The following is a 25,087-nucleotide window of genomic DNA, read 5'->3' on the forward strand; positions in this document are numbered from 1 at the left end:
CTTGGGAGTAATTCATTTGAAAACTCAATTTAAAAACAAAATGTCCGACAACACATGCTTATTTTGTTTTTATTTTCCAACATTTTAAACAATACTGATTAGAATATTGATTGACTATTTTTCAAGAAACAGTTTTCTTAGAAGTTTATCTAAAATGTGATTGCCCAGTCCAGTCTGTTATATTTAATGCCCTGAGTTGGGTACTGTGCCAAGGCAGACCCCTGGCATTTGCTCCAAAAATAATAAGAAGTCAAAATCTTCATAAGCTTGACAGTGTTAGGCTATAGTACAATCTTAACGAAGTAAGGTCTGAACTCCACAAACACATTTGCCTAACAAAACTCTAATGTGCAGTTAAAATAAAAACTGCATCATTTGAAATTCACATAATCCCTAAGCATATGCATCATTAATAATCCCCATTCTCCAGGGATATTTAGATTCTCTAGAACTAAAATTATGATCAAGCTGTCTAGTAGGAAATGTGTCCACATATTACAGTATGAATTGTTTAGAGGAACTGGTGCATGCAGTATGGGTCATGTACAAATGTAAGTAAATCTCAGGGCTCATTAATTCAGTTAACAAGTCTTAACTACTAGGGGGTCCAGTTAATAAATGAAAATAGCTAAACAGTAAAACAACATTTGAGGTAAGAAAACTGTAGGTTTAGCCAGAAAGGTTTGAATAATGCACCGTGCAACAACCTCAAGCAGAATTATAAAAGTGCTCATCAGTATGGAGATTATAAAAAACACAGCCGACCATTTTGGAATACAAATCATGGTAAGGTAAGATTTAAAGTGAGAATGTCTTTCAGTAAATGCAGGGGTCCTCCAAAACCATCTCAGAGGGGAAGAAGTGAACTCATTGAACACGTCCAGATCTCTCTTATAGCATGGCTCCATTTTTGACAAAACATTAACTTTGCTTTCACTCATTGTCAAGCGTGGGTGTTGTATAATTACGAACTGGACTTTAGGGATCTACTGGATGTTACTTAATATTATCCATCCATCCATTTTCCAACCTGCTGAATCCGAATACAGGGTCACGGGGGTCTGCCGGAGCCAATCCCAGCCAACACAGGGCACAAGGCAGGAACCAATCCTGGGCAGGGTGCCAACCCACCACAGGACACACACAAACACACCCACACACCAAGCGCCAATTTAGAATTGCCAGTTCACCTAAGCTGCATGTCTTTGGACTGTGGGAGGAAACCGGAGTGCCCGGAGGATACCCACGCAGACATGGGGAGAACATGCAAACTCCACGCAGGGAGGACCCGGGAAGCGAACCCAGGTCTCCTAACTGTGAGGCAGCAGCGCTACCACTGCGCCACCGTTCCGCTGTTACTTAATATTATTTTGGGGAAATCAGGTGGGCAGGATTGCCTGTTCTTGTCAAAATGTTTCTATTGTTGTAACTGCTTTTATACCAATGGAAAAAACCTGCAGCCTGCGGGTGCCACAATTCAAATTCATCTGGCCTTCCCAGGGGCACAATGACAATCCTAAAGGGAAACGTTGATGGAGCTCTAAATGCTTGGAGTGTGTTATTCTGTCTTTTCAGGGGGTGCTCCTACAGTATTATAAGGGAGAGGAATTGCCTGGAACATTCCCCAGGTCAACCAGAAGGAGTGGACAGCCTCTTCCAGTCAGGTAGCCAAGGAGCAGAATAAAAGACGCTTCTCCCAGTGAGGAAGAGAGAAGCGGACTTGCGACAAATGCAGGTGTTTTCTTGAATTGAACTTTGAGGTGGTGCTGTTATTGAAATCTGGGTGGAAGAGTGACCCCATGTGGTTGCATTGGGTATTTTTATATACGTATACAGTCAAGTTTGTTATGGAAGAAGATGATCCGCTGTGGCGACCCCTAACGGGAGCATCCGGAAGAAGAAGCAGCCAAGTTTGTGGTGCCAGAAATGAATATTCCACTCAAAACTATTTTTTTTTTTTACATTATTTATCCCATGTGGTGTGTAGTGATGGCCACAAAACAATTTTTAATCTCATATTTTCTTGGAGGAAGGACATCATGTTTCTGATAGAATGGGACTCAATGGTGACCAACACTGGACAAAATGATGCAAAAAAAGTACATGGGAAAAAAAAAAGCTTTGTTACTCATGTTGCATAATCTACAGATCTATTATCCAGCTGTATGCTCAAAGCAGATCCCTCTTTTGCATAAATATTATTAAATAGTCCTTGAATAAACAGCAAAAATCAAAAATAGGAAACTAAGAGCATTTTGGAAAATTATTTCTCATAATGCTTTTAGTTTCCAGTTTTTGATTTGAGCTGTAATTAAGGAAACAACTAACAATATTTTAGTAAAAACGCTTGCGTTTTGTATGTTTTGAGCACATGACTAGATGATGGACATGTGGGTTATGAAACACGAGTGATGTGAGATTTTTCTTTTCTTTTTCCATGGACATTTTTCATATTGTTTGCGGTTGTACAGAATTGGTCAACATTGGGTTCTATTATATCAAACTTTGTTCTCTTGTTCTACATGAAATGATTAAAAATTCTTCTTGGCCATTACTACAAATTATGTAATTTAAAAAACACCACTTTTGAGTGGAGTAATACTTTAAAATGCTCAAAGACAAAATGGCTTATTTATGTAGCGCCCCATGACCCTGAACTCTAATGAGTGGATTGAGGAGATCGCTGGATATATTTGTGAATGTTATGAACCTCTGAGTTAGCCAAACTGAACTGTCTTAGTGAATGAACGTCTGTCACCATTATCATAATATTCCAAAACCACTTCGTAATGCATGCTCAATAAAACATATTAATTTATTCTTTAGATTTTATTTAAAGTCGTAACCAGATGGCCTGATGTCTCATCCAGGGATGTCCTATGTCTTGCACCATTTGCAACTTTCCATAATTCTCAGCAAGATAATTGGTTCAAAAATAAATCAGATGACACAGACCAAGATTTACTTAAATACAAACAGATTTATTAATAAATGTGTTTACTCACAGTGTGCTTATACAACAGAAAACAAAAAATCTGTAGGAGCATTAGATGTCCTTTAAGAAAAATAACTTGTGTTTGACAGAAAAATAAAAAATAGACAACAAAAGAAAAATCAAAGGTAAATGTATATTCTGCACATTTCTGTCATAACACAGCTTTCTACAGCTTAAATGTGCAAGCACTTCAATTATTTATACATTTCAAACTGTCAGGCTGATTTGTGCAAACATTTGTCAACTCTGCTTTAGCATCAGCACGGTTAGTACAAACTGGTGACCATATAGTAGCTATAGATTTTATGGGCAAACCTTGAAATTTTTGGTAATTAATTAATTTTGGTAATTTTTGATAATTCTGCATTTTTTACCTATTTATTTACAGTGCATATTAATTGTGAATTTTTAATAACAGTCTGTACTAATTTAACTGAATGAAAAAAAATATACAAGGAGCTTAATAGTATTTACTACCCAGACAGAAAGTTAAATCCAGAAAATGATGCTGCCAAGAAATGAAAGAATAGTGAACCTCCAAAAAACAGAGGCGTTTAAAATCAGCCTGACACAGCTCGCTATGTGCAGTCATGTGATGGTTTAACAGCAATAGCAATAAATAAAAAATAAAGAGTGCACAAGTCTTAAGAATCACATCAGCCCTTCTCAGTGGCTTAGGGGCCATTTACAAGAACGACATCATTCAATCTGGTAGTCTCAGCCAACAAGTACTGTGGACGCTATGAGCTTTTGTTACAGTATTAAATACTACTATACTTCTATCATAAGAATGAAGGTACAGTATTTTACACACAAATCTGTATTACAAAAATATAGCATTTCAGGTCATGTATTTAAAATTAAAGCAGAAGTAAAACTGGTTGTTATTATTGAAATCAACACCTATAAATGTCAGGACTTTATAATTTGTGTTATACAATATGTCTTTTAACAATCACCAATTTGTTCATTGTCAGAACTGAAGTTAACCAGTTGTATTCTGATAGACCATGTGCACTCTTTGAACCGAGGCCAGTGTTCACTCCAAAAGGGACAACACTGACATGACTTAACCTCATCCCCCAGCAGATGGACCTCTACGGCCAGGTCTCCAGGAACAGGTCCCTCCGCTATCTCCAGTCAACGGGTTATACCCTAAAAAGAGAAATACATAAAACTAACCTTAAACTCCAGTGGAATGAACAGTGTCTCATTGTGTTAGTGTTAATGTTTGTTTAATTCATATACGTATTTACTTAGTAAGTGGAGGCCTGCCTGCCACCTTGCTAGAATTCTGTTTTATCATAAAATACGTTCAGATTGCTTTTGTTTTTGAAATGCAAGACAAAAGGGCATACAGATTTCTGATACTATGTAGTCATGATGTAACATAGTAATAAAGAAATGTAACAAAGATATAGAAGAGTGAAGTATAGATGAAAAAACAGTTTTTGTATGTTTTATGTTTTTCCCCCATTTTGCGTGAACGCTTCCTTTAAATCTTTTGATGAAATTCAAAGTTGATAGTTGGAGTGTGGAACTTCTTGTGCTATGCCTCTTGGGTTTGGCGCCATGTGACCCTCAGCTGGATCAGTGGGATAGAAAATTGTGGGGTATACAGTGATATACAGTGATAATAAATTAAAAAAATTAAACTTTTTAAATAAATAAAGAAACCTTAAACCTTAATGTTTCAATTAAGAAGAATATGTTATAAAAAGCTACACTTTCATCAAGTTGAATACACATTAGGTGTCTGGAGCCACCATTTGTTTATTGTGTTACTTTAAGTTTTACCAAGTTTCAATGCAACTTATGTTAAGCATTATGGCAAAGTTCTGGTGGAGAAAAAGATGGCAGTGATGGCCAACTACATTTCTGAAGTCTGCTAAAGCCCGGCACTTTCAGGTGTGTCATCATTACTGGTCCAATTATTTCCTTCATGTGAGCAAGATTTGTTTTAAACCAAGCACCATCAAAAAGCTTGTTAAAAGAAGAAACCAAGACCCTACTCAATTTTATTTAGGCCCAATCTGTCCTTTTCAGTGATGCAATAAATTTTCCTTTTTCATGTCTGTATAAACTGTGCTGCTTCAAAATAGGAAAACTACACTTCTCTGAATATTCTCATACCGTAATAACTGCGAAACAGGATATTAGTTCTTCAATGATTACTGATTTAGTTCTCTGTGTAAAATAAATACTCAACATACCACCCCTTAATGGCTTCTTTTCAGACTTTGGTTTTGAAACTGGACTTGAAGCAGAGTCACTATTGCTTTGCTGTTAAATGAAAGAAGGACAGAAAAAGCAAATAAATACATACATAAATATGGATATCAATAACTAATATTAATGAGAATAGTAACAATATTTTTTTAAGTCTTACATTATTCACTTTTGTGGCTGCCTTGTTGCTCTTTCCCTGCTGCATGTTGTCCCACATCTCAATCTTTTGTTGTCTCTTTTCTTCTGCGATCTGTGAAAAGAAAGAAAAAAACGTTTTTGCATTGATGGTTTTGATTTAACTTCTGCGTCTCCGTTACTTGAAACAGTGCTGCCACCTAGTGGATGACCAGAGAATTTTTTTTTTAAAACAACAGCCTGCAGAAAAGTATTACAAATAGACAGTCTGTAGTTATGTCATTGCCAAAAAGGTATAAAGCTACAGATGTTTTGAAACAACAGACTTATTGTAAGATTAATATTTTGATGATAACGATAGTAATCAAGAGAGTGACAATCAATTGCATGATGTGGAACTTCAGTACTGACGTGGGTAGCTACCCTAAAGGCATTTCTTCATCACAAGGCGCTCCTCGACTTTTTACAACCATCTGGACAGCAGTACACGGACATTCTGCCACCCACTAACTGCCAACAGTCAGCAGCTACCAAATGTGTTGTGTGCAATGCAAAGAAACACATACAGTATATACAGTGGGTACGGAAAGTATTCAGACCCCCTTCAATTTTTCACTTTTTGTTATATTGCAGCCATTTGCTAAAATCATTTAAATTAATTTTTTCCCTCATTAATGTACACACAGAAAAACATATTGGCAGACAAAAAAAAGAATTTTTGAAATTGTTGCAGATTTATTAAAAAAGAAAAACTGAAATATCACATGGTCCTAAGTATTCAGACCCTTTGCTCAGTATTTAGTAGAAGCACCCTTTTGAGCTAATACAGCCATGAGTCTTCTTAAGAAAGATGCAACAAGTTTTTCAGACCTGGATTTGGGGATCCTCTGCCATTCCTCCTTGCAGATCCTCTCCAGTTCTGTCAGGTTGGATTGTAAACATTGGTGGACAGCCATTTTTAGGTCTCTCCAGAGATGCTCAATTGGGTTTAAGTCAGGGCTCTGGCTGGGCCATTCAAGAACAGTCACAGAGTTGTTGTGAAGCCACTCCTTCGTTATTTTAGCTGTGTGCTTAGGGTCATTGTCTTGTTGGAAGGTAAACCTTCGGCCCAGTCTGAGGTCCTTAGCACTCTGGAGAAGGTTTTTGTCCAGGATATCCCTGTACTTGGCCGCATTCATCTTTCCCTCGATTGCAACCAGTCGTCCTGTCCCTGCAGCTGAAAAACACCCTCACAGCATGATGCTGCCACCGCCATGCTTCACTGTGGGGACTGTATTGGACAAGGGATGAGCAGTGCCTGGTTGTCTCCACACATACCGCTTAGAATTAAGGCCAAAAAGTTCTATCTTGGTCTCATCAGACCAGAGAATCTTATTTCTCAAACTAGCAAACTCCATGCGGAGCTGTCATGTGTCTTGCACTGAGGAGAGGCTTCCGACAGGCCACTCTGCCATAAAGCCCTGACTGGTGGAGGGCTGCAGTGATGGTTGACTTTCTACAACTTTCTCCCATCTTCTGACTGCATCTCTGGAGCTCAGCCAAAGTGATCTTTGGGTTCTTCTTTACCTCTCTCACCAAGGCTCTTCTCCCCCGGTAGCTCAGCTTGGCCGGACGGCCAACTCTAGGAAGGGTTCTGGTCATCCCAAACATCTTCCATTTAAGGACTATGGAGGCCACTGTGCTCTTGGGAACCTTAAGTGCAGCAGAAATTTTTTTGTAACCTTGGCCAGATCTGTGCCTTGCCACAATTCTGTCTCTGGGCTCTTCAGGCAGTTCCTTTGACCTCATGATTCTCATTTGCTCTGACATGCATTGTGAGCTGTAAGAACTTATATAGACAGGTGTGTGGCTTTCCTAATCAAGTCCAATCAGTATAATCAAACACAGCTGGACTCAAATGAAGGTGATCTCAAGGATGATCAGAAGAAATGAAAGCACCCGAGTTAAATATATGAGTGTCACAGCAAAGGGTCTGAATACTTAGGACCATGTGATATTTCATTTTTTTTTTTTAATAAATCTGCAACGATTTCAAAAATTCTTTTTTTTGTCTGTCAATATGGGGTGCTGTGTGTACATTAATGAGAAAAAAAATTAATTTAAATGATTTTAGCAAATGGCTGCAATATAACAAAGAGTGAAAAATTGAAGGGGGTCTGAATACTTTCCGTACCCACTGTATGTAGCTCCCAAGCCTGCTCTCTGCACGGTTCTATGCTTCTATGAGTCTCAGACTTTTAGTCATGTCACTTGTGAAAAATAAAGCAAATTAACAATTTCTTTACATTTCTGGTAGAGTTACTGTTGACAATTAAAACCACTGTTTCCAAACACACTTCTTTAAATTTTTAACAGGTTTTCATAGAGTGAAGTCCTTTATTGCGGCATCCTTGTAATAAATGCTTCAGCAGTCAATGTGTTTACTTTGCTCTACATATTTACGTAAAAATTAAGATCACCTTTAAATGTTTTTTTTTGTGCAAACCAAACAGCAAATCAACAGTGACTTTGCGTTCCTTCGAAAAATCCAAGTACAAATTCACGTGAATACAATGCAGTGGGAGGGTGAGATGGCAATTCTGAAAACTCCCGTAGCACATGAAGGCAGTAAAGTAAAACTGGTTAATGACAATATTTATTCATTATGGCATCTCGTTTAGGCCTCTCAGATGCATTACAGCTGCGGTTCTCAAACTGTGGGGCACGCCCCCCTAGTAACAAAAAAGGGGGCGCGAATGTTGCCATATGTGGCGTAATTTCGCTAATCGTAGGGAAATTTTAAACTTGTAGCAGTGTACTGGCAGCAAAAAATATAGGAATAAATTTTATTAGAGTTTCAAAAAAACGTTAGGGGGGCGCGATTAAAACTGTTATGAAAACTCGGGTCGGCAAATACATAAAGGTTGAGAAACACTGCATTACATGTAGGAAAAGGTAGTAGTGTGAAGTGTGTCTGCTAAGTGCTGCTTTTTGTATTCGATTGAAATGTGTTGTTTTCGAAAGTCCTGTAATCCACTGTGTGTGAGTTATAAGCTTTAAGCTATTTACAAGTGCTGAACAAGCCTAACAGACAAAACATTATATAATTACATATACTGTGTATATGAATGAAAGCTGTGGATCACAGCCCTAGTGTGCATTGTTTTCTGCAAACTGAGCATAAATTATGTTCAATGTGATTTGCACATCAATGCCATCACTTCATGAACTAAAAAAGAAATAAGTAAATAATGACGGCATCTTAATGGCATTCTTACTATTGTAAATATGGGAATGTATATGTACCACCCGGACTTTTTAATCTTCAGGTAAAATTCTGTTACAACGAACTGCCAGGGACCTAAAAAATATTTTGTTGTCATGAAAATTTAATTGTAATGAGATTCTGTATTTGTTACTATACTGCTTTCTTTAACTTGCGTCCAGGCATCTGTAATCATTTCAATAGCTTCATTCGCGTTAATTTTAATCTCCTCCTGTCTACAAGTTATGCTGACGAGATTTTTTCTCAGCATTTCCTTGTGATAATACACTTTCAGGGTGCGAATGATGCCCTAATCCAATAGCTGAAGCACTGCTGTGCAGTTGGGTGGGAGGAATTCAACGCGAACATTATCTAAATGCTGAAGCATGTTGTGGGCAGCACAGTTATCAATCAGATGCCGAATCATCCTTTTCTTCTTCATATTGTGAGGTTTTTGAACTCTTTTGGGAAGCCCACCCCTCATCCAACAGGAACGTCACGCTGAAGTGCGATTGCCGCATATGTGGAAGATTGTTTGTCCGTTGCCGGGGCAGGGCAACAGCAGGCTTACAGCGGTGCAGTGAAGTGACACAGAAGCAAATCCTAAAAGATCAGGGTCACGCTATAAGTCCCTGTCTTGCACCCCAAAACATGAGGCGGAGTCTCAGTACTTTAGCAAAACCACTTTTATTCAGCTTGAAACAGGAGTAACGGGATCTGCCACTCTCCTATAAACAGACACAGCAGTCAGACAGGGTCGTGGCCAGGTTAGTGGCCAAGTAATCCTGTTCCATGCATCACCCATTGAGATCTTTTCTGTTTGCTTCGGTGAAGAGCTACAGCCGAGCTGTAAGCCTGCTGTTGCCCCAGCATCGGATAAACAGTCTTCCACAGACGCGGTGATCTCACTTCGGGACGCTCTTTGGCGTATTGTCCACTTGGAGGAGGTCCCAAGAGAGTTTACAAACCTCTGATTTTCTTAACTGAGCATTGCATTAATAGGACTGTTTCTTGAACGTGCATCACTGAAGCACATAAAAATGTCTTTTTTGACGTCTTCAAATGCAGCAATTCGCATACGTTTGCAACCCGAGATTTTTCTTTTTTTTTTTGCTCGGTCTTTCAAGAAAATTGACCATGTCGATGGCAAAATTCTGAATTCACTGGCAACGTCTTTTTTCTTTTTGCCGCAATCGAGAGCTGAAAAAATGTAAAGTTTTTTTTTTTTTTTTCTAATATGAACTGTTATCGTTTTTCGTGTCTGCCATTTCTATAGGAGGGTGACAATGAGTTAAATTCCAATGGATGTTTTTCAAATGTTGATGAGCAATAAGCAAAAGGTATCACTGAAAATCACCGAAAACAAAACCAGTAAAAAAAAAAAACAGTATGAGGAAAGTTCGAAGAAAGAAAAAAAAAAACGCACAGTGTTTCTGTTTGGGGGATCGTTGTGTACAACTGAGCTGCGACCACAGAACTGACTGCTCTGCGGATGATTCATTCCACCATTTCAAGGTCTTTTGGGCACTTCGTGTAATGAAAGTATCTGCTGAATTTATTTTGTAGTAACGAGATTTCTATAGACTCGTGTCATATGGGGAGACTGTCGGGACACTAAAAATACTTCGTTGTAATGAAAATTTCATTGTAAAGATATTCATTGTAACAGAATTCTACCTGTACGTTCAAATATATTTGAATACTTACTTTTATTAATAAGAACATCTAAATCTGAAGTATTTTCTGATTTGACAGCCCCAGTGTGTCGTAGCCGATGAAGCTTTGAAGGCAGCATTCTTCAATATTAAAGATGACATGTAAAGTGACAACTGCCTTCAGCCCCATCCTCAGCCATTCTTCTCAGTTACCTCACAACAGTGCTATCCCTACAACTGCACTGTACTTGTCTTAACAATTTTCATTTCATATGTAAAACAGGTGGAGAACATGTACACAGCATTAAAACATTCAAGTTTTCTTTTAATGAGGTACAGAATAATAATGGATTCCCCCATTATTTGAAATGTCCAGTGTTAAAAATCAATAAGAGTGTGGTCCAAGGTGTCACCTGTCCGATTTCTGGCCAAAGCTGACTGACCCTCATCGATTTTAGAGGATGGACTGAAAAGTAAAAGGTAGAGGAATGCGTATTTTTTTGATTAACAAGAGATAATGCAAACTATGGACAAATGATAATGAACGGTCAGTTAATCTAAGAAAATAACAATTTAGCATGAAATATCCACCACATCAGACTTCTTATCTTGATTACATTACTCCAGCTGCTGACACTCAGGCTACCACTACTTTTATTCAAGAACTAATTGCACAAGCAGAGTTAGACACTCAGGAATCAGCCAAGTTAATCATGGAAGACTTTAATCTCTGCACTCTGGACAACCATCTGCCAGGCTTTACGCCAAGTGTAATACCCACAACAAAGCCTGTATTAATCAGTGCTATGGTAGCATCAATGGAGCTCATCTCTCAAAGTCACCATCGGGTCTTGGCAGCTACTATCACAATATGATCCAACTTATTCCAATCTCTCAACTGTGGCTAAGGCAGATAAACGGCAAAAGGTGGAAATTAGACGCTGATGTACCAAAGCATCCGAGTCACTTTGGAACTGGCAGCTGTGATGTTGTCATCAATGAGTCAGCAGCAGCCATTTCCACATTTATACAAGTTTTATTATTAGCCCTTTCACAAGGAGATCTAAAATGGACCAAACAGACAGTGGATAAGTCCTGTATGAAAAGAACATTTAAATAAGAAAAATGTTCAATTGAAACAAAAGGGGAAATTTGTCTCAAAGAAAATATCAGGTAGGCGAATGGAAGGCAAACTACAACTGCTCTTCATAGTGCTGCGAAAAGAGACAAACACCGACTATAAGCCACCCAAGAGGCCCTGAATACCCGTTGAACTACTTTTTGTAAATGACCCAAGTAATTTCTGTAGCAGACACTATGTTAATGGTTTTCGGAATAGACAGAGACCATTAACAAACTAAGGAACTTTTCAGCTGCTGTAAAAACTGAAATCATGAGCTAACAGTATCAACAGTTTAAATCAGTTGAAAATGTAAGATTTTTAAGGCAAATCTATTTAAAAAAAAATTTGTAATTTTTATGTAACAAGGACGGAGTGGCGGCTCTGAGACTAGGGATCTGCGCCGACAATCAGAAGTTTACTGGTTCAAATCCTGGAAATGCCAGAAGTGACTCTGCTCACTTGAGCAAGGAACTTAACCTGCAATTCTTTTGTCCTGGGAATGAGTGAACCTGCATCCAACCCGGCAAGCAGATCCTTCAACTTACGAGGAAAACTTGGGGGGTTGGTGGCAGGATTGGCACTCTAGCCACCGTAAAAAAAACTTGCCCTGTTCCAGTGTGGTGCTGAGGCGTAACCCGCTGCACTCTGATCCCAATCCAGGTGGTTCGTCGTGTAGTGAGTGCAACAACATGCTATTGGTGCATGCTCCCAGCCTCTCTCTCTTTATGTAACTAAAATATGAAGACTTTGGCTTAAATTTGCACAATTAATGATTCCATCCATCTGTAAGTCTTTCATCTGTCCTGAACACATCCACATTACTAACCGAGAATGCTAAACCGGATGGACGCAGGGACATCCGGCCATGGGCCGTAGCCGCAAAAAGACGTACTGCGCAGGCGCCGCACGAAAGCCATTGCACACGAAACTAGAACACAAAAAAAAAGAAGCTGCTCGTGCCCCACAAATCCCACACCCACCTCCAAGCACCCCCCCCCCCCCCCCCACAAGCAACGGACGGGACACACACAAAGAGGACGATTCAACAAGCCCCTGGCACACAAAAAGAACCCGTAACCCCCTCCCCCCAAAGCAACGGACGGGACACACACAAAGAGGAGGATTCAACAAGCCCCTGGCACACAAAAAGAAAGAAGACGCTCGCGCCCCACCAATCCCCCCCCAATGCTCCCCCCCCCAGACGCCGGCAAAGCACACAGCGCCGCACGAATCCCATTGCACATGAAACGGGACGCACACAAAGAGGAAGATTCAACAAGCTCCTACCACACCAAAAAAAAGAAGCCATGACCGCCACACCAAGCCCATTAGAGACGAAACGGGACAGACTACGGACATGGCACACGAAACGTTCACAACAACGACGATTCAGACCCACAAACACACTAACATCAATAAGAAGTGACACCCAAAGCCCCATTTCTAAAGGAACCGTCCGCGGACACCTGCTAAACGATTGCGCCACTTAGCTGACAACGCATTCAATAATGAGTCCACTATTGACGAAAATTCATTGGGATTAATGAATGTCATTTGCAATCATTGTCATTCACTTAACTTCCCTGAAGAAACAACTGGCAATACAAGTAATGAATTTACACGTTGTTATCAAAACGGTCAAATTAGACTGCCTCCTTTACATTCATATCCTGAATATCTACAGAAGCTTCTAACTAATGATGTACCTGAAAGTGAAATCTTTATGAACTGCATTAGATCCTACAAATCGATATCCACTATGAACATTAACAGTGGCACTGCACATGACATCCGTCTTGCAAAACTGTTAATTATTGATGAATGTGCAATGGCATCCACTCACTTACTCAACACCATTCATAAACTTCTACAAATGTTGATGAATAATAATCTTCCCTTTGCAGGAAAGGTACTTTTATTACGAGGAGATTTTAGACAGTGCTTAGCTATTGTTCCACATGCCATGCGCTCAGCTATTGTTCAGTGCACCTTAAAATACGCAGACATTTGGCATTGCTTTCAAAAGATGCAGTTAGTACAAAACATACGATGTCCACATCCAGATCATAACAATTGATTATTACAACTGAGAGATGGTACATTCACCAATACAGATAGACTTCACCCAGATATTATTACAATTCCTCAAGCCTTTATCTGCGCCGACTTAGTTACAGACAGATTTGGAACAGCAATCTCATTAGACCAAATGCCCCTTTTAACACAACCCACTATATTATGTCCAAAAAATATTAATGTGGAAAACATAAATACCCAAATCATTGCATTACTTCCTGGAGAGACACAACTCTTTCTAAGCTCTGACAAACTTGACTCTGATCACGACAATAACCATCTTCATTGACCTTTCAAGTTCTGACCTGGAATTACCTTTTACACTTAAACGGCGTATACAAAGAAATTTTCCAACAAACCTTTACACTGTGCCACACACTTTATTGTTTGCTTTCTCTTTGCATCATCTACACCTTCACACTATTCTATATCTCATTCATACATCACGCTCTTTCTCATTCCCAACACCAGGGGTTGGCGAGCGAAGCGAGCAGGGGGCGGAGCCCCCTAGTTGTTCCAGAAGGCCTGGTCTTTTCCTAGATGTTCAATGGTGAACTGTAGTCTTGCTCTAATGTTCTTTTTGGACAAGAAAACCTTTTCCCTGGCACAAGTCACATGCTGGTCACATTTGTGCAATCTCTTTCTGACTGTAGATATATGCACTCCGACACCTGCATATCTTGTGCCAAACTTTAGGAATCCTTGGAAACAAAACAGTCAACTCTTGTCCAGGACTGGCCGGCCCAGCAAATTCAGCCCAAATTAGCAGACATTCAAATCTACACCACTTGTACTGTATGTGATTTTCCTTACAGTGGAATGGAATTTCAAATAATTTACTGACTGTTTTAAGTCCCTTGCCAGACCCTTAGACATCCACAGCCTTCTTTCTGAGGGCCTTAGTTAGAGGCCTCTTTTGATCTTGGCCTGGTGACTTCACACACATATCAATAACAAATCAATATCTCCAGTTTAAATAAAACAAGCCCACTGTGGTACAGCGAGTCCACAGCTCCCGTTAACACAGCCAGTTTTAAAATAAATAATCACCGCACTCGCGGCTTAGCGAGGGGGCGTGGTGGTTGTGTGGCTGAAGCAGCTCCCGGGATGATTCGTGATGTGGGAGTTTCTCACCTAAGTGCACAGGTGAGAAACCGTCCACATCCGTGATTCTTCTCGGGGCTGCTGATTTGCCACAACTGCCACGTCCTCTTAATAAATAGAAGCGCGAGTAGGCTAAAGGGGGAAGAAAAGAAGAAGTAAGGAAAGAAAAGAAACAAACGGAGGTTGCAGGAGAAAGCAGGAAGCAGTAAAGAGAGAGAGAGAAAGCCGGGGCGGAAGAGCGAGCGAGTGCAGGCTCGTGTGCAGCTGAACAGTGAGCCTGGGTGTTGGGCCGAAACCCGCGGAGCAGTCGTAGTGGTCGCTCCTGCTGAGTGTATAGCGAAGAGCGGGAGTGACCGGAAAGCAGATGACTCTCCGCATAAGGCCGCGGAAGACAGCGGGAGTCGGGACTTGGGGTGTGTATTCCCCAGCGTGGGCGGCCTTATCGTCGTGGAACCCAAGTCGCTGTCTGGAGGAGCCTACCGGAGCCAAGGGTCGGTGAGGCAATCCAAACAGCTGAAGCAGGCAGAGAGAAGGTCAGCTACATGTGGGGCGACTCCCCTGTTGAGAAGCCCAGATGGGAGAAGCAGGGGAGCCGCCAGAGGAAAGGAGACAATGGGCTTGTTTTGTTTTAAAAGCCCGCTTTCTGCATGGTTTTAACCTCGTTGTTTTGAAGATTTTTTTCTAATGGATTTTAACCTCCATATTTGTTTTTCACTTGCTTTTAATGGATTATTTATTTAATAAAGACTTTTTGATGAGCACTGCAATTTATTTAATTTGAACATTGTTTTTGATTATTGTTTTAAATAAAAGCACTTTGCACTCACTCGCTCGATTGTTGTGCCTCACTGCGAGCTCATCGGTAACATTACCGACGGTGTTGGGTTCAAGGGCTCCTGTACAGAAGATGGGAGCATGGAGTCGAACCCGCATCGTCACATCCACCTGCAGTAAGTACACTCTAAGGAGGTTCAATCATTGGCGCCAGATATGGAACGCCCGATTCTAAATTTAGGGATTTGAAGTGGTGATAAATGTAGGCGAGTACTCTCTTTTTTCACATGAAGAAAAAAATCTGCATTTTTCTTAATTTAGATTATAAGAATAAACACACCATGTCAATTTCATGTGTACTTTGTTCAATTACTGTATATTACCTTTACCTGGAGACAGTGTTTGCATAAAGATCTAAAATTCGCCTGTTCAAATATGTTAAAAAAAAAAATCAACAATTTCCATGGACTGCACTTATCTTTTCGCACAACTGCAAATGAATTTTGTATTAATTCCTATACTCTCTGCTTGTTTTGTTTAAGGTGTTAAAAATTGGTTGAGAAGGAGCAGAGGTTCCTCTACTTCTCTCATGCAGCTGGGATCTAGCAATTCAATCTGCAGATACAGTTAAGTATGGAATAAGAAGCTACAGTACAGTAGGAGGTTTCACATTACCATCATTTCTCTTTAAGGCTTAGTAATAATGTAAAGTCATTAGTTACACTCACTAACCATGGAACTGGACAGCAGCAATGTGATGCAGGTTGATTAGCACATCCAAGCAAGATTGTCCCTGTACATGTGACAACAATGACCCTATAAATCGATAGCCTACAATTGACAAGTCAACCTGAATATCATCCAAACATATACAAAGTTAGACATGAAACATATAGGAACTATCTGAATGATAAAAACTGGAATCTGCTTCAGAAACTGCTTGGAAGCACCAAACACAAAAATCTATAAAGACGTCAGTAACTGCCAGTCCTTTCGTGGATTGTCTTACCTGTTGCTGTTTTTCTTTATATTGTTCTGCTTTGGCATCAAGTTCCTCCTGCATTCTTTTCCGGGCAGCTTCTAAAGCTGCTTGTCGTTTCACAACTAAGTCCTTATCTTAAAAAAATAAAAAAAATAAAGGTTTTTTAATATTAGGTGCAATTCATAGAAGACTATGGATAGAGAATGAAGACTAAGCCTTCAGAGATAAGAGCTCATTAGCACTCTTGACAATTCACCCTGTACATATTCAGCACTTCACTGTTGCTTTAGAGCCAGATACCATATCTCAAATTAAGATGGTATGCTCTGTGTTTTTCCCAGTTGATTTTGGGGGTTTGTCAGGGGTGTGTTCTGCTCCTACTCTGTTCAATGCTTGTATGGTCTGGGTGTTGGGCAAGGTCGTGGGGTCCAGCAGCTGTGGGGCATCTGTTGGTGAAGAAAGATTCACTGATCTTGACTTTGCTGATGATGCGGAGTCAATGGAGGTTCTGATTAGGGCGCTCGAGAGACTGAGTAAGGGGTCCGAGTGTCTGGGCTTGTGAGTTTCCTGATAAAAACCAACATCCAGACCTTTAATGACCTCCTGGGTACGGCCATCAGCAGTGTGTCTCTATGCAGAGAGTGTCAACCTTGCTGAGAGGTTTACTTACCTCGCCGGTGACATTCATGTCTCTGGTGACTCTTCCTATGAAGTCAGTAGACGGATTGGGAGAGCATTGGGGGATCATGAGGTCACTGGGAAGGGGTGTGGCACTCACGATATCTATGCAAAAGGACTAAGGTCCAAGTCTTTAGAGCCTGGTGCTCCCTGTTTTGCTATATGGTTGCAAGACATGGACGCTATCCAGTACTGTGTCTCTCCGGAAAATCCTTGGGTTCCGCTGGTCTGACTTTGAATTGCTCATGGAGTCCAGAATGAGGCACATGATCTACATTATGAGGGAGCGTCAGTTACGGCACTACAGCCATGTGGATGATCCAGCTAGTAAGACCCTCATTGTTGGGGACCCGAGTGGCTGGACCAGGCCAAGGGGTCACCCACGTAACACCTGGCTGCGGCAGACAGAGGGTCATTTCCAGAGGGTGGGACTGGACCATGTGTCTGCCTGGGGGGGTTGCAAACCGGGATCCCGAGTTGTTTCATTGTGTGGTGGGTGTGGCAACGTGCTGTACCAGTGCCTGCTCCCCAACTTGACTTGACTAGGTCATGGATTCTCCCTGACAAGAGTCCACATGACCGTCATCATCAAATTCTTCCATGTGAACCCTGAATACCATGAGGACTGATTGTGAAGTCATTGATGTTAGGTAGAATGCCTAGAGGGGGCTGGGTGCTCTCGTGGCCTTGGAACCCCTGCAGATTTTATTTTTTTCTCCAGAGTTTTTTTGTTTTTTTTGTCCTCCCTGGCCATCGGACCTTACTTTTACTCCATGTTAACTCTTTTAGGGCGGATGTCGACTTTTGTCGACAGGAGGGGTTGAAGGCGAATGTCGACAAAAGTCGACATCCAGGGATAGGGGGCGACAATCAGCTGTTAATGGCGACAAATCTCACTGTCACGTCACAGGCATTCCCTCTGTGCTTGGAGGAATGCTAGACTCGTTGACTCGGCAACTAAACCTTTCGTGTGCGTGAGTTGCGAAATGTAAACAAAGGCAAGATGGCACCGACATGTGAAAAGGCAGCGAAGCAAGTGCAGAAAAGAAAACACTCGGCAGACGATGTTTTGCGCATTACCGCGGAGTCGGACTCTTGATTTTTCAGAATCGGACTTTATTGGCAGTGATCAGGAGATCGAGCAAGAGAGTTAGAAGCAGGCATCAGCTGATCAGACACCAGCCGATGCCGCGCCAGCGGATCTGCTGCCAGTTGCGTGCCTTCGCGCAGCCGATGCATCTACGGCAAGGTTCGCATGGGATAAATACACAGACATTGATCCGTTGAGAGCTGATCTGGCTACCGGAGTTTACAAGACGGCATGGCTTGCTGTTGGACACGACAGATCACCAGCTGCTGTACTTCAGGCTGCTCTCTCCTGATGCTGCTTTTCAGCTACTGTCAGACGAGACAAACAGGTAGGCAGAGATTTTTTTTGAATCGCGGGCTGCGTTTGCATCGCATTCTCGTTTTTCAAAGTGGAAACCCACAACGAAAGACGAGATGAAGCGTGCTGTGGTATTACAAATAGAGATGGGACAGAACTGGTGATATAACTTCAGGGAGCATTGGTCCAAACGTGTTTTGTCCCCTGGTGGCTTAGGTACGTGCTGCTGCAAAGTTTTATTCACTTCTGTAATAAACAGAAGCAAATCCCATGGGGTGAGCCAGGCTATAATGCCATACATAAAGTTCATAAAGTTTCAGAAGATGAAAAGAGGTGACAATACGGTTTTCATGCAGGCAGAAAACTTGGTGGCAGTGGCATGGCACGATGGCAAATGGGTGACTTGTCTCTCTACAGTACACACTAACAATATATGTTAGAAAGTGCAGCAACAGACAATTGAAAAATAGGCACCAAAGCAACACGTATTGTAAGGAGTGCAATGTGGCAATGACTGAAATTGGCTGCTTTGAGCGAGATCAGACTTTGCTGTGTAAAATGTATGTGATATGTATGTGAAATCATAGAGTATGCAGGCTCATACAACATGCAAGACAGTAACATTTGTCAAAAGGAAATATTTTTTGTTGATTTGATATGTTAAACAATTGCTTTGTGTTCTTTTTTAAAAAATGTTAGTTTTTGGAAAAATATTCAGCCCTGGGAGAAAAGAAACAAAAAAAAATTAGCCCTAAAAGAGTTAATTAGTGTTCCCGAATTCTATTTTCTTATTTATTTTGTCTTTTTTCCTCATTCTTCATTATACAAAGCACTTTGAGCTCCATCATTTGTATGAAAATGTGCTCTAGAAATAAATGTTGTTGTTTCAGGCACACAAGTGACTAGAAAAACATAGCTACCTAGTTAATTACTCAGGCTAGATGTCCTCAGTTTGTTTGTCGAGAATTTTATGCTTATAAAAATAAGTAATAATAGTAACAAAAGAAAAAAAAATTTATGCTTATAAAAAAAGGTAATTCTAGTAAAGGCTTAGATATCGAAGAGAAGAAGTGTTGACGACAGGGCAGCAAGGCCTAGTATGTACCATCCATCCTACTCATGCCTGTTGCCACACCAGGTGCAAACCCTTCAGCTTGCGAGGGGCAAATGGACATGGCTTCTTCAGGAAGAGCTCAACTAGGGTTACACTGGTCACTAGGCCACCAGGCATTTTTCTGGGGAACACCACACCGAGACCTGGCTCCAGACGTGGAGTCCTCTATCTTTCTGGATGTTTGTTCAGAACCAAGATTTAATAATATTCATTTAGGTCCATCATGGTGATCATATTTATGGACTGGTCTTTGTCTCTCTCCTTCCTGGAGACCTACTTACCTTGGGTATTCATATTAGCATCACACCGGATACCTGGTACCTGATAACACACTTCGAAGGATCACTGAGACACACAAGCTTCTCCACAGTGCAGCCAAAATAAGTTGTTTGTGCAAATGTGTGGGCTCATTCTCTATGACAGAGTGAAGGAAGTACCCTGGAACAGAGCACACTGCTTATCAGGACCAAGAGGTGCTAGTTCTGGTGATCTGAGCACGTGGACAGATGCTCCCAGGGTGCCTCCCGCAAATGCTGCCTACAGAGACAAGACTTGGGAAATACATAGGATGCATTAGTGAGGTTATACTGCATCTCCAAGTTAGTCATGGAGCCTCTAGGAATTTCCCAAGAACTGCCAGAAACTTGACCTGATATTGAGGGAAATTAGCTAATGGTAGGGGGGTCTCAAACTTGGGTTTTGGAAGGCAGCAGTTAATGGAATTTATTTCCATTATTTAGTCCTGCTCTCATTTTGCAACATTAATGAGGGAAGATTAACAGAATGTTGATGGAGTTGAATGAGGTTAGTACTCCTTTATCAACCTTTTATATTTTCCGATTTAAATTTTTCATTGTTAATTTATACTGTCAGTTTGTCTATTGCCTCAATTATACAGGTTTTGCTACAGGATTCTCAATAGTGGTGCTAATGTTTGTAATGCACCATCTGTTGAAATGAAAAATACAATGCATTTTTTTTCTCCACAAATTACAAAATACATTCTAACAGATGGTGCATGGCAAACGTCACCGCTGAATAAGCCCAGCAGAGTGTGTTTGGTGAATTGGACTTGTGTGGCTAAGTGTGAATGAATGGGCCCTGCGATGGACTGGCATCCTCTCCAGGGATGGTTTCTGGTTTCTAAATCCAAGATTGGTTGGAGTGAAAATGGTGGCCCCTCCAGGAATGCTCGAGACCCCTGAGTTAGCTGGTCATCTGTTGGCTGCTTGCTTTGTGTCTCTTTATTGTTTAAAAAAAAAAAAGATTAAGCAAGTCAATTATAATTAATACAAAAGTAATCTGCTAAATCAGTAGAGGACGGCCACGCAAACTGAAGAACAGCAGCAGCTTCGGAATGTTTGGTGTGTGGAATGAGGGCAGTAAGAAGAAACGAAATGAAAGAACTACAGCAGTTTCATGAAGAGCTACAACTGACTTGTAATCAAGAAGCTCGATTGCGAGTGAAACTGGTGCCTCTCTTCTTCAGTTAGCTGGCCGTCTGCTGGTTTTCTGTTTATCTCAAAATTGTCTGTCTGTTGGTTAAAGGGGTAAAAACAATTAAGGGTCCTGAACCTTAAAAAGCAACACAATTAACACAAACAATCAGTGCTGCACCCCGGATGAGATGTTAAAACTGAGGTAATAATTCTCTTTGGGGTCATAAAACATCCCTGGCTGTTCCTCAAAAAAAAAAAAAAAGTGGCTAAATTGCCCACTACGGCCTGGCCCCCTAATCACCCCACCCCCCATCTCCAATTGGCAAACTTTCTCTGTCGCTCATCTCTTCAACACCCAATGGTCAATGTGTGGCGAGCACACGGACTCAAAATGGCTGCCATCGCATCATCCACATTGGTGGTGTTCTCCATTGTCTATGTATAAATGGAATGAATGAATAATTTAAGGCAGCTGCAGAGTGAGCCACACCAGACCCTTCTGTTTCCAGACAGCACCAGTGGAGCCTTATGGGTAATGGCTACCATACATTCCTACTGACCACGGCATCATCACAACTGCTGGTGTTACAAGGTGTACCCTTGAACTCACTTCCACTGTGGCAACTGAATTTGAGAGTGTCATGTTATGAAGCTGCTCCAAGAGAAGCCCGACAACTGACCTGGCAAGTTCTGAGGAGTCTGTCTTCTGTCCGTTTGGTCACCTTTTCTTCGCAGCAGCTGAATGATGAAGTAAACAGCAATGCAAGTAAAAAGGATGTACCAGCCATAATCCGATGCAAAGCTACTCACTGAAAATAATCAAGAAATGATTTGGTTACTCAAAATTACAGCAAATTAACCACCTGCAGCATAAATGGCCTGAAAAGGAATGCAATAATGGACAACAAACAATCATCCAGGCCTTTAAGTTTCATGTACAAATCATGGAAAGCATTTAAAGGCTAAACTGTGAGGGGAGAAAATGAAACTCTTTGATTACTAAAAGCTTCCAGCTTTATTAAGCTGCTGCATATGCCAAAATCGGGAGGGGGCTCCCCTCGACTTTCTCGTACACTTAGATATGGGGATGGATATTTGAGGAGTGAATCGCAAGACAATGATTATATTTTTATGTTATGTACATTCAAGAACCATCAACCACAAATCAAATCAAATTCATAATATGCTGAACAATTATTATAACAGTAAAGTTGAATAAATCGGACTCTGCAGCTCCATGAATAAAAGGTAAAGTACCACTTCCGGTTAGCGGGAATAGTCCAAAACTTGACTGAAATCTAAGTTTTGTACCTAATACTTGTATGCACAGTTTGGTTGACCGAAGTGAAAGTGTACTCAAGTTATTGTGTTTACACACACAATTCCAAAAAATGTTATTTTCAGACTCAAGGAGGACTAAAACGTCGAGGCTCATCAAAATCTCGAAATGGAATTTTCGGAGGATTCCAATACTTTCCCTACACTTCGTATACAAGAAAGTCAGGGAGGTCTAAAACGTCGAGATTAATCAAAATCTCAACAGTGAATCTTTGGAGGATTCCAATACTATCCCTACACTTCGTATACGAGAAAGTGAAAAAGCCAACGATTCCTAAAGGATTCAAGTGGACACCCAACCGCTACTGAAGCCGCTTTAAGGGACACTCCAACAGTCGCTGAGGCCCGCTGCATCGAATCTTCTAGGAAGGTGCGTCACAAGGTAAGGAACTACTTTAGCACATTTATGTTTTGTAGAATAGAGCTGGGTGGTCTTTTGGCCTCGAGTCTCTGCAAGTTTATGTTCTCCATTGTCTCACTGACTGGAGTTTTTATTTTTTGTTCTCCCAGGCCATCTGACCCAAGGATTAAATTGGTTGTTTTATACATACGTATTAATATTGCCTTAAAAACACAAATGTAGCATTTTGACCCATAATTAAGAAGTCTATATCTCACTTGTTCATCTGTGCTATATGTTGTGGTTGTGTGAGGAATGATACGCTGCACAAAATAAACGTTAGGGCACCAACCCAGTCATCCCCGTTGAATTTGCAAGGCTCTTTAGGGTAAAGACAAAATAAACTGGCACTCTGTAGTGCAGACGAAATCAAACCAAAAAAGCAGATTACCTCTATGTCCTAAGTGAAGGCTATCTGTGGTAATCGATCACCTAGTTAGGAGCTCCGTCCCGCAGGGTGCTCTGATCACAAAGTGACGCCCCAGAACTTATTGCCACTGTGGAGGAAAGGACTGAGGGCGTGATTAGCGCTAGCGGCCCCTCTCGTTCTGGGGGTATTCCTGTATGACAGTGTGTAAAGATTTATTCAAATTTTTTTTTGGTATTTATTAATATTTCTCTTAAACATCATGTAAAGCACTGTGAACTACTTGTTTTGGTTAAAATTGTTCTGAAAAAATAAATATGGTTCTTCTCAAGGGGCTAACTAATCCATCTAGCCATTTTTCTAATTCTACATCCACACTATTACATTTCATTTAAAATCTGTGTTTAGTGTATTTAGAAGTGTTTCAAAAGTGTTTCATATGCGTAGAAAGATAAAATATAAGCAACATACCAAGACAAACTTTGACTGTCACTAAATAAATATCTACTTGACTACAAATTCGACTTAAAGTCAGACTTAGTGGACTGCCTGTAATTCATTCCAACAAATGGCACATCGCAAACATTAACTCTGCTTTTATGAATCCTATACCAAATGGCAAATAACTGAATATGCATTGCATTTATCATTCCAATAGATGGTGCATCACAAACATTAACACTACTTTTATGAACCCCATAAAATATTAGTCAAGGGAGAATTATTCTATATAGTACACATATGGAGTAATGTGTGCTCTTTTGGTCACCACGGTACAAAAAAAGACACAGAAACACTTGAAACTGGGCTGAGGACACCAACCAGGAGCATCCCTGGACATCAGGACAAGGCATATACTCTGAACCACTCGGAGAATTAAACTCGTTTATTCATCAGACTGTGCGGGAACCTAATCCGGGTATTTAAAAACCTCAAAGGCATTGCTAAAGGGGATCTAGAAATATTCTTTCACCTAAGGGTGAATCTAACCACAGGAAATTAAAGGGAAGTACGTTCTGGACTGAAGTCAGGAAGCACTTCTCCCCTCAGAGAGTTGTGGGAATCTGGAACAAGCTGCCGAGCCACGGAGTTGAAGCAGAAACCTTGACAGCCTTTGAGATGCGTCTGGATGAAATATGGGGACAGCACAGTTATTAGCTGAACAAACAGGCTTGATGGACTGAATGGTCTCCTCTCGTTTGTCACATTTCTTGTATCAAATGGCATATAAGCAGAGATATATGCATTAAATGATGCACTGCAAACGTTAACGTCCAGGTCTACGTTGATTACTTAAGATTTCAACTCATCTTCGATGGGCAGCACTGCTGATTTCTTATGAAAACAGCATCCACTACCATCCGTTAGATGAGTTTTCTGAATGTATCCGAGTGAGTCCCATCAGCGCAGGTGGTCTAGCTTTGGAGCGAAACCTTAAAGTTCTGGAAAAGTAAAATTCTTTGGGTCTGTCGAGTTCGGCCATAAACCACACCGAACAAAGTGGCATTATGGTGCCCGTTACACCAGTTAGATCTACAACATCAAAACACTGCCCCAGCGTCAAAGCCAGCACCATCCTGAGCCGCCCTCATCTCCTCGACTTACCTGCATCCTGCAGAAAGCCCAAGCCTTGGTTTTCGAGGTTCGGCTTGTTTTTGATTTCTGTCGTCTCCTCTTCAGCCTCCATTTTTATCTATGTATTTTAAGCTAACTCTTTATACTCGAAAAGTTGTTCTTGTCCAGCTAACTGACACGCAGCATATAATTCTACAATAAGGCCTGCCGGCATCCGCTTTCGTCTAGTGTTGTCAGACACCCCGTGGACCAATCGCACCACGCGCTGACGTGGCACGCCCAGGTTTCTTAGACACTGCAAGTGACGTAATGGCAGGGCCCGCCTACTCAACTGATGCCTTGCTGAGTCACAGCTGCAGCTGCGCAGTAAGGCGGACTCCGTACTGGACTGCTTTTAAAAACTTATGCGGGAACAACCAAGTTTTGACGGCCTGATATTTTTATCGAGCTTATTTTTTTTTTTTTTACACTG

At 40.9% G+C, this 25,087-nt stretch overlaps 1 protein-coding gene and 1 long non-coding RNA gene across 5 annotated transcripts in view; one reads left to right on the forward strand and one right to left on the reverse strand.

The window, feature by feature from the left end:
• Positions 1-4,684, forward strand: part of LOC114667298 (uncharacterized) — a 189,223-nt gene extending 184,539 nt beyond the window's left edge. For all 4 annotated transcript variants that reach the window (XR_003718723.2, XR_003718722.2, XR_007933762.1 and 1 more), the window contains one exon: positions 1,576-4,684. This is a non-coding gene — a long non-coding RNA (uncharacterized LOC114667298). The remainder of the gene's footprint in view (positions 1-1,575) is intronic.
• On the reverse strand, positions 2,961-24,877 carry selenos (selenoprotein S). The gene is made up of 6 exons (XM_028822552.2): positions 24,646-24,877; positions 21,616-21,744; positions 16,345-16,451; positions 5,385-5,474; positions 5,209-5,278; positions 2,961-4,150 (listed from the first exon to the last, which is right to left on the reverse strand). Exons 1-6 carry the CDS (start codon positions 24,725-24,727, stop codon positions 4,071-4,073), a joined length of 558 nt encoding a protein of 185 aa, XP_028678385.1. The 5' UTR covers positions 24,728-24,877; the 3' UTR covers positions 2,961-4,070.
• Between the last annotated feature and the right edge of the window lie 210 nt (positions 24,878-25,087).

Source organism: Erpetoichthys calabaricus, chromosome 17, assembly GCF_900747795.2.
Source record: "Erpetoichthys calabaricus chromosome 17, fErpCal1.3, whole genome shotgun sequence".
NCBI lineage: Eukaryota > Metazoa > Chordata > Cladistia > Polypteriformes > Polypteridae > Erpetoichthys > Erpetoichthys calabaricus.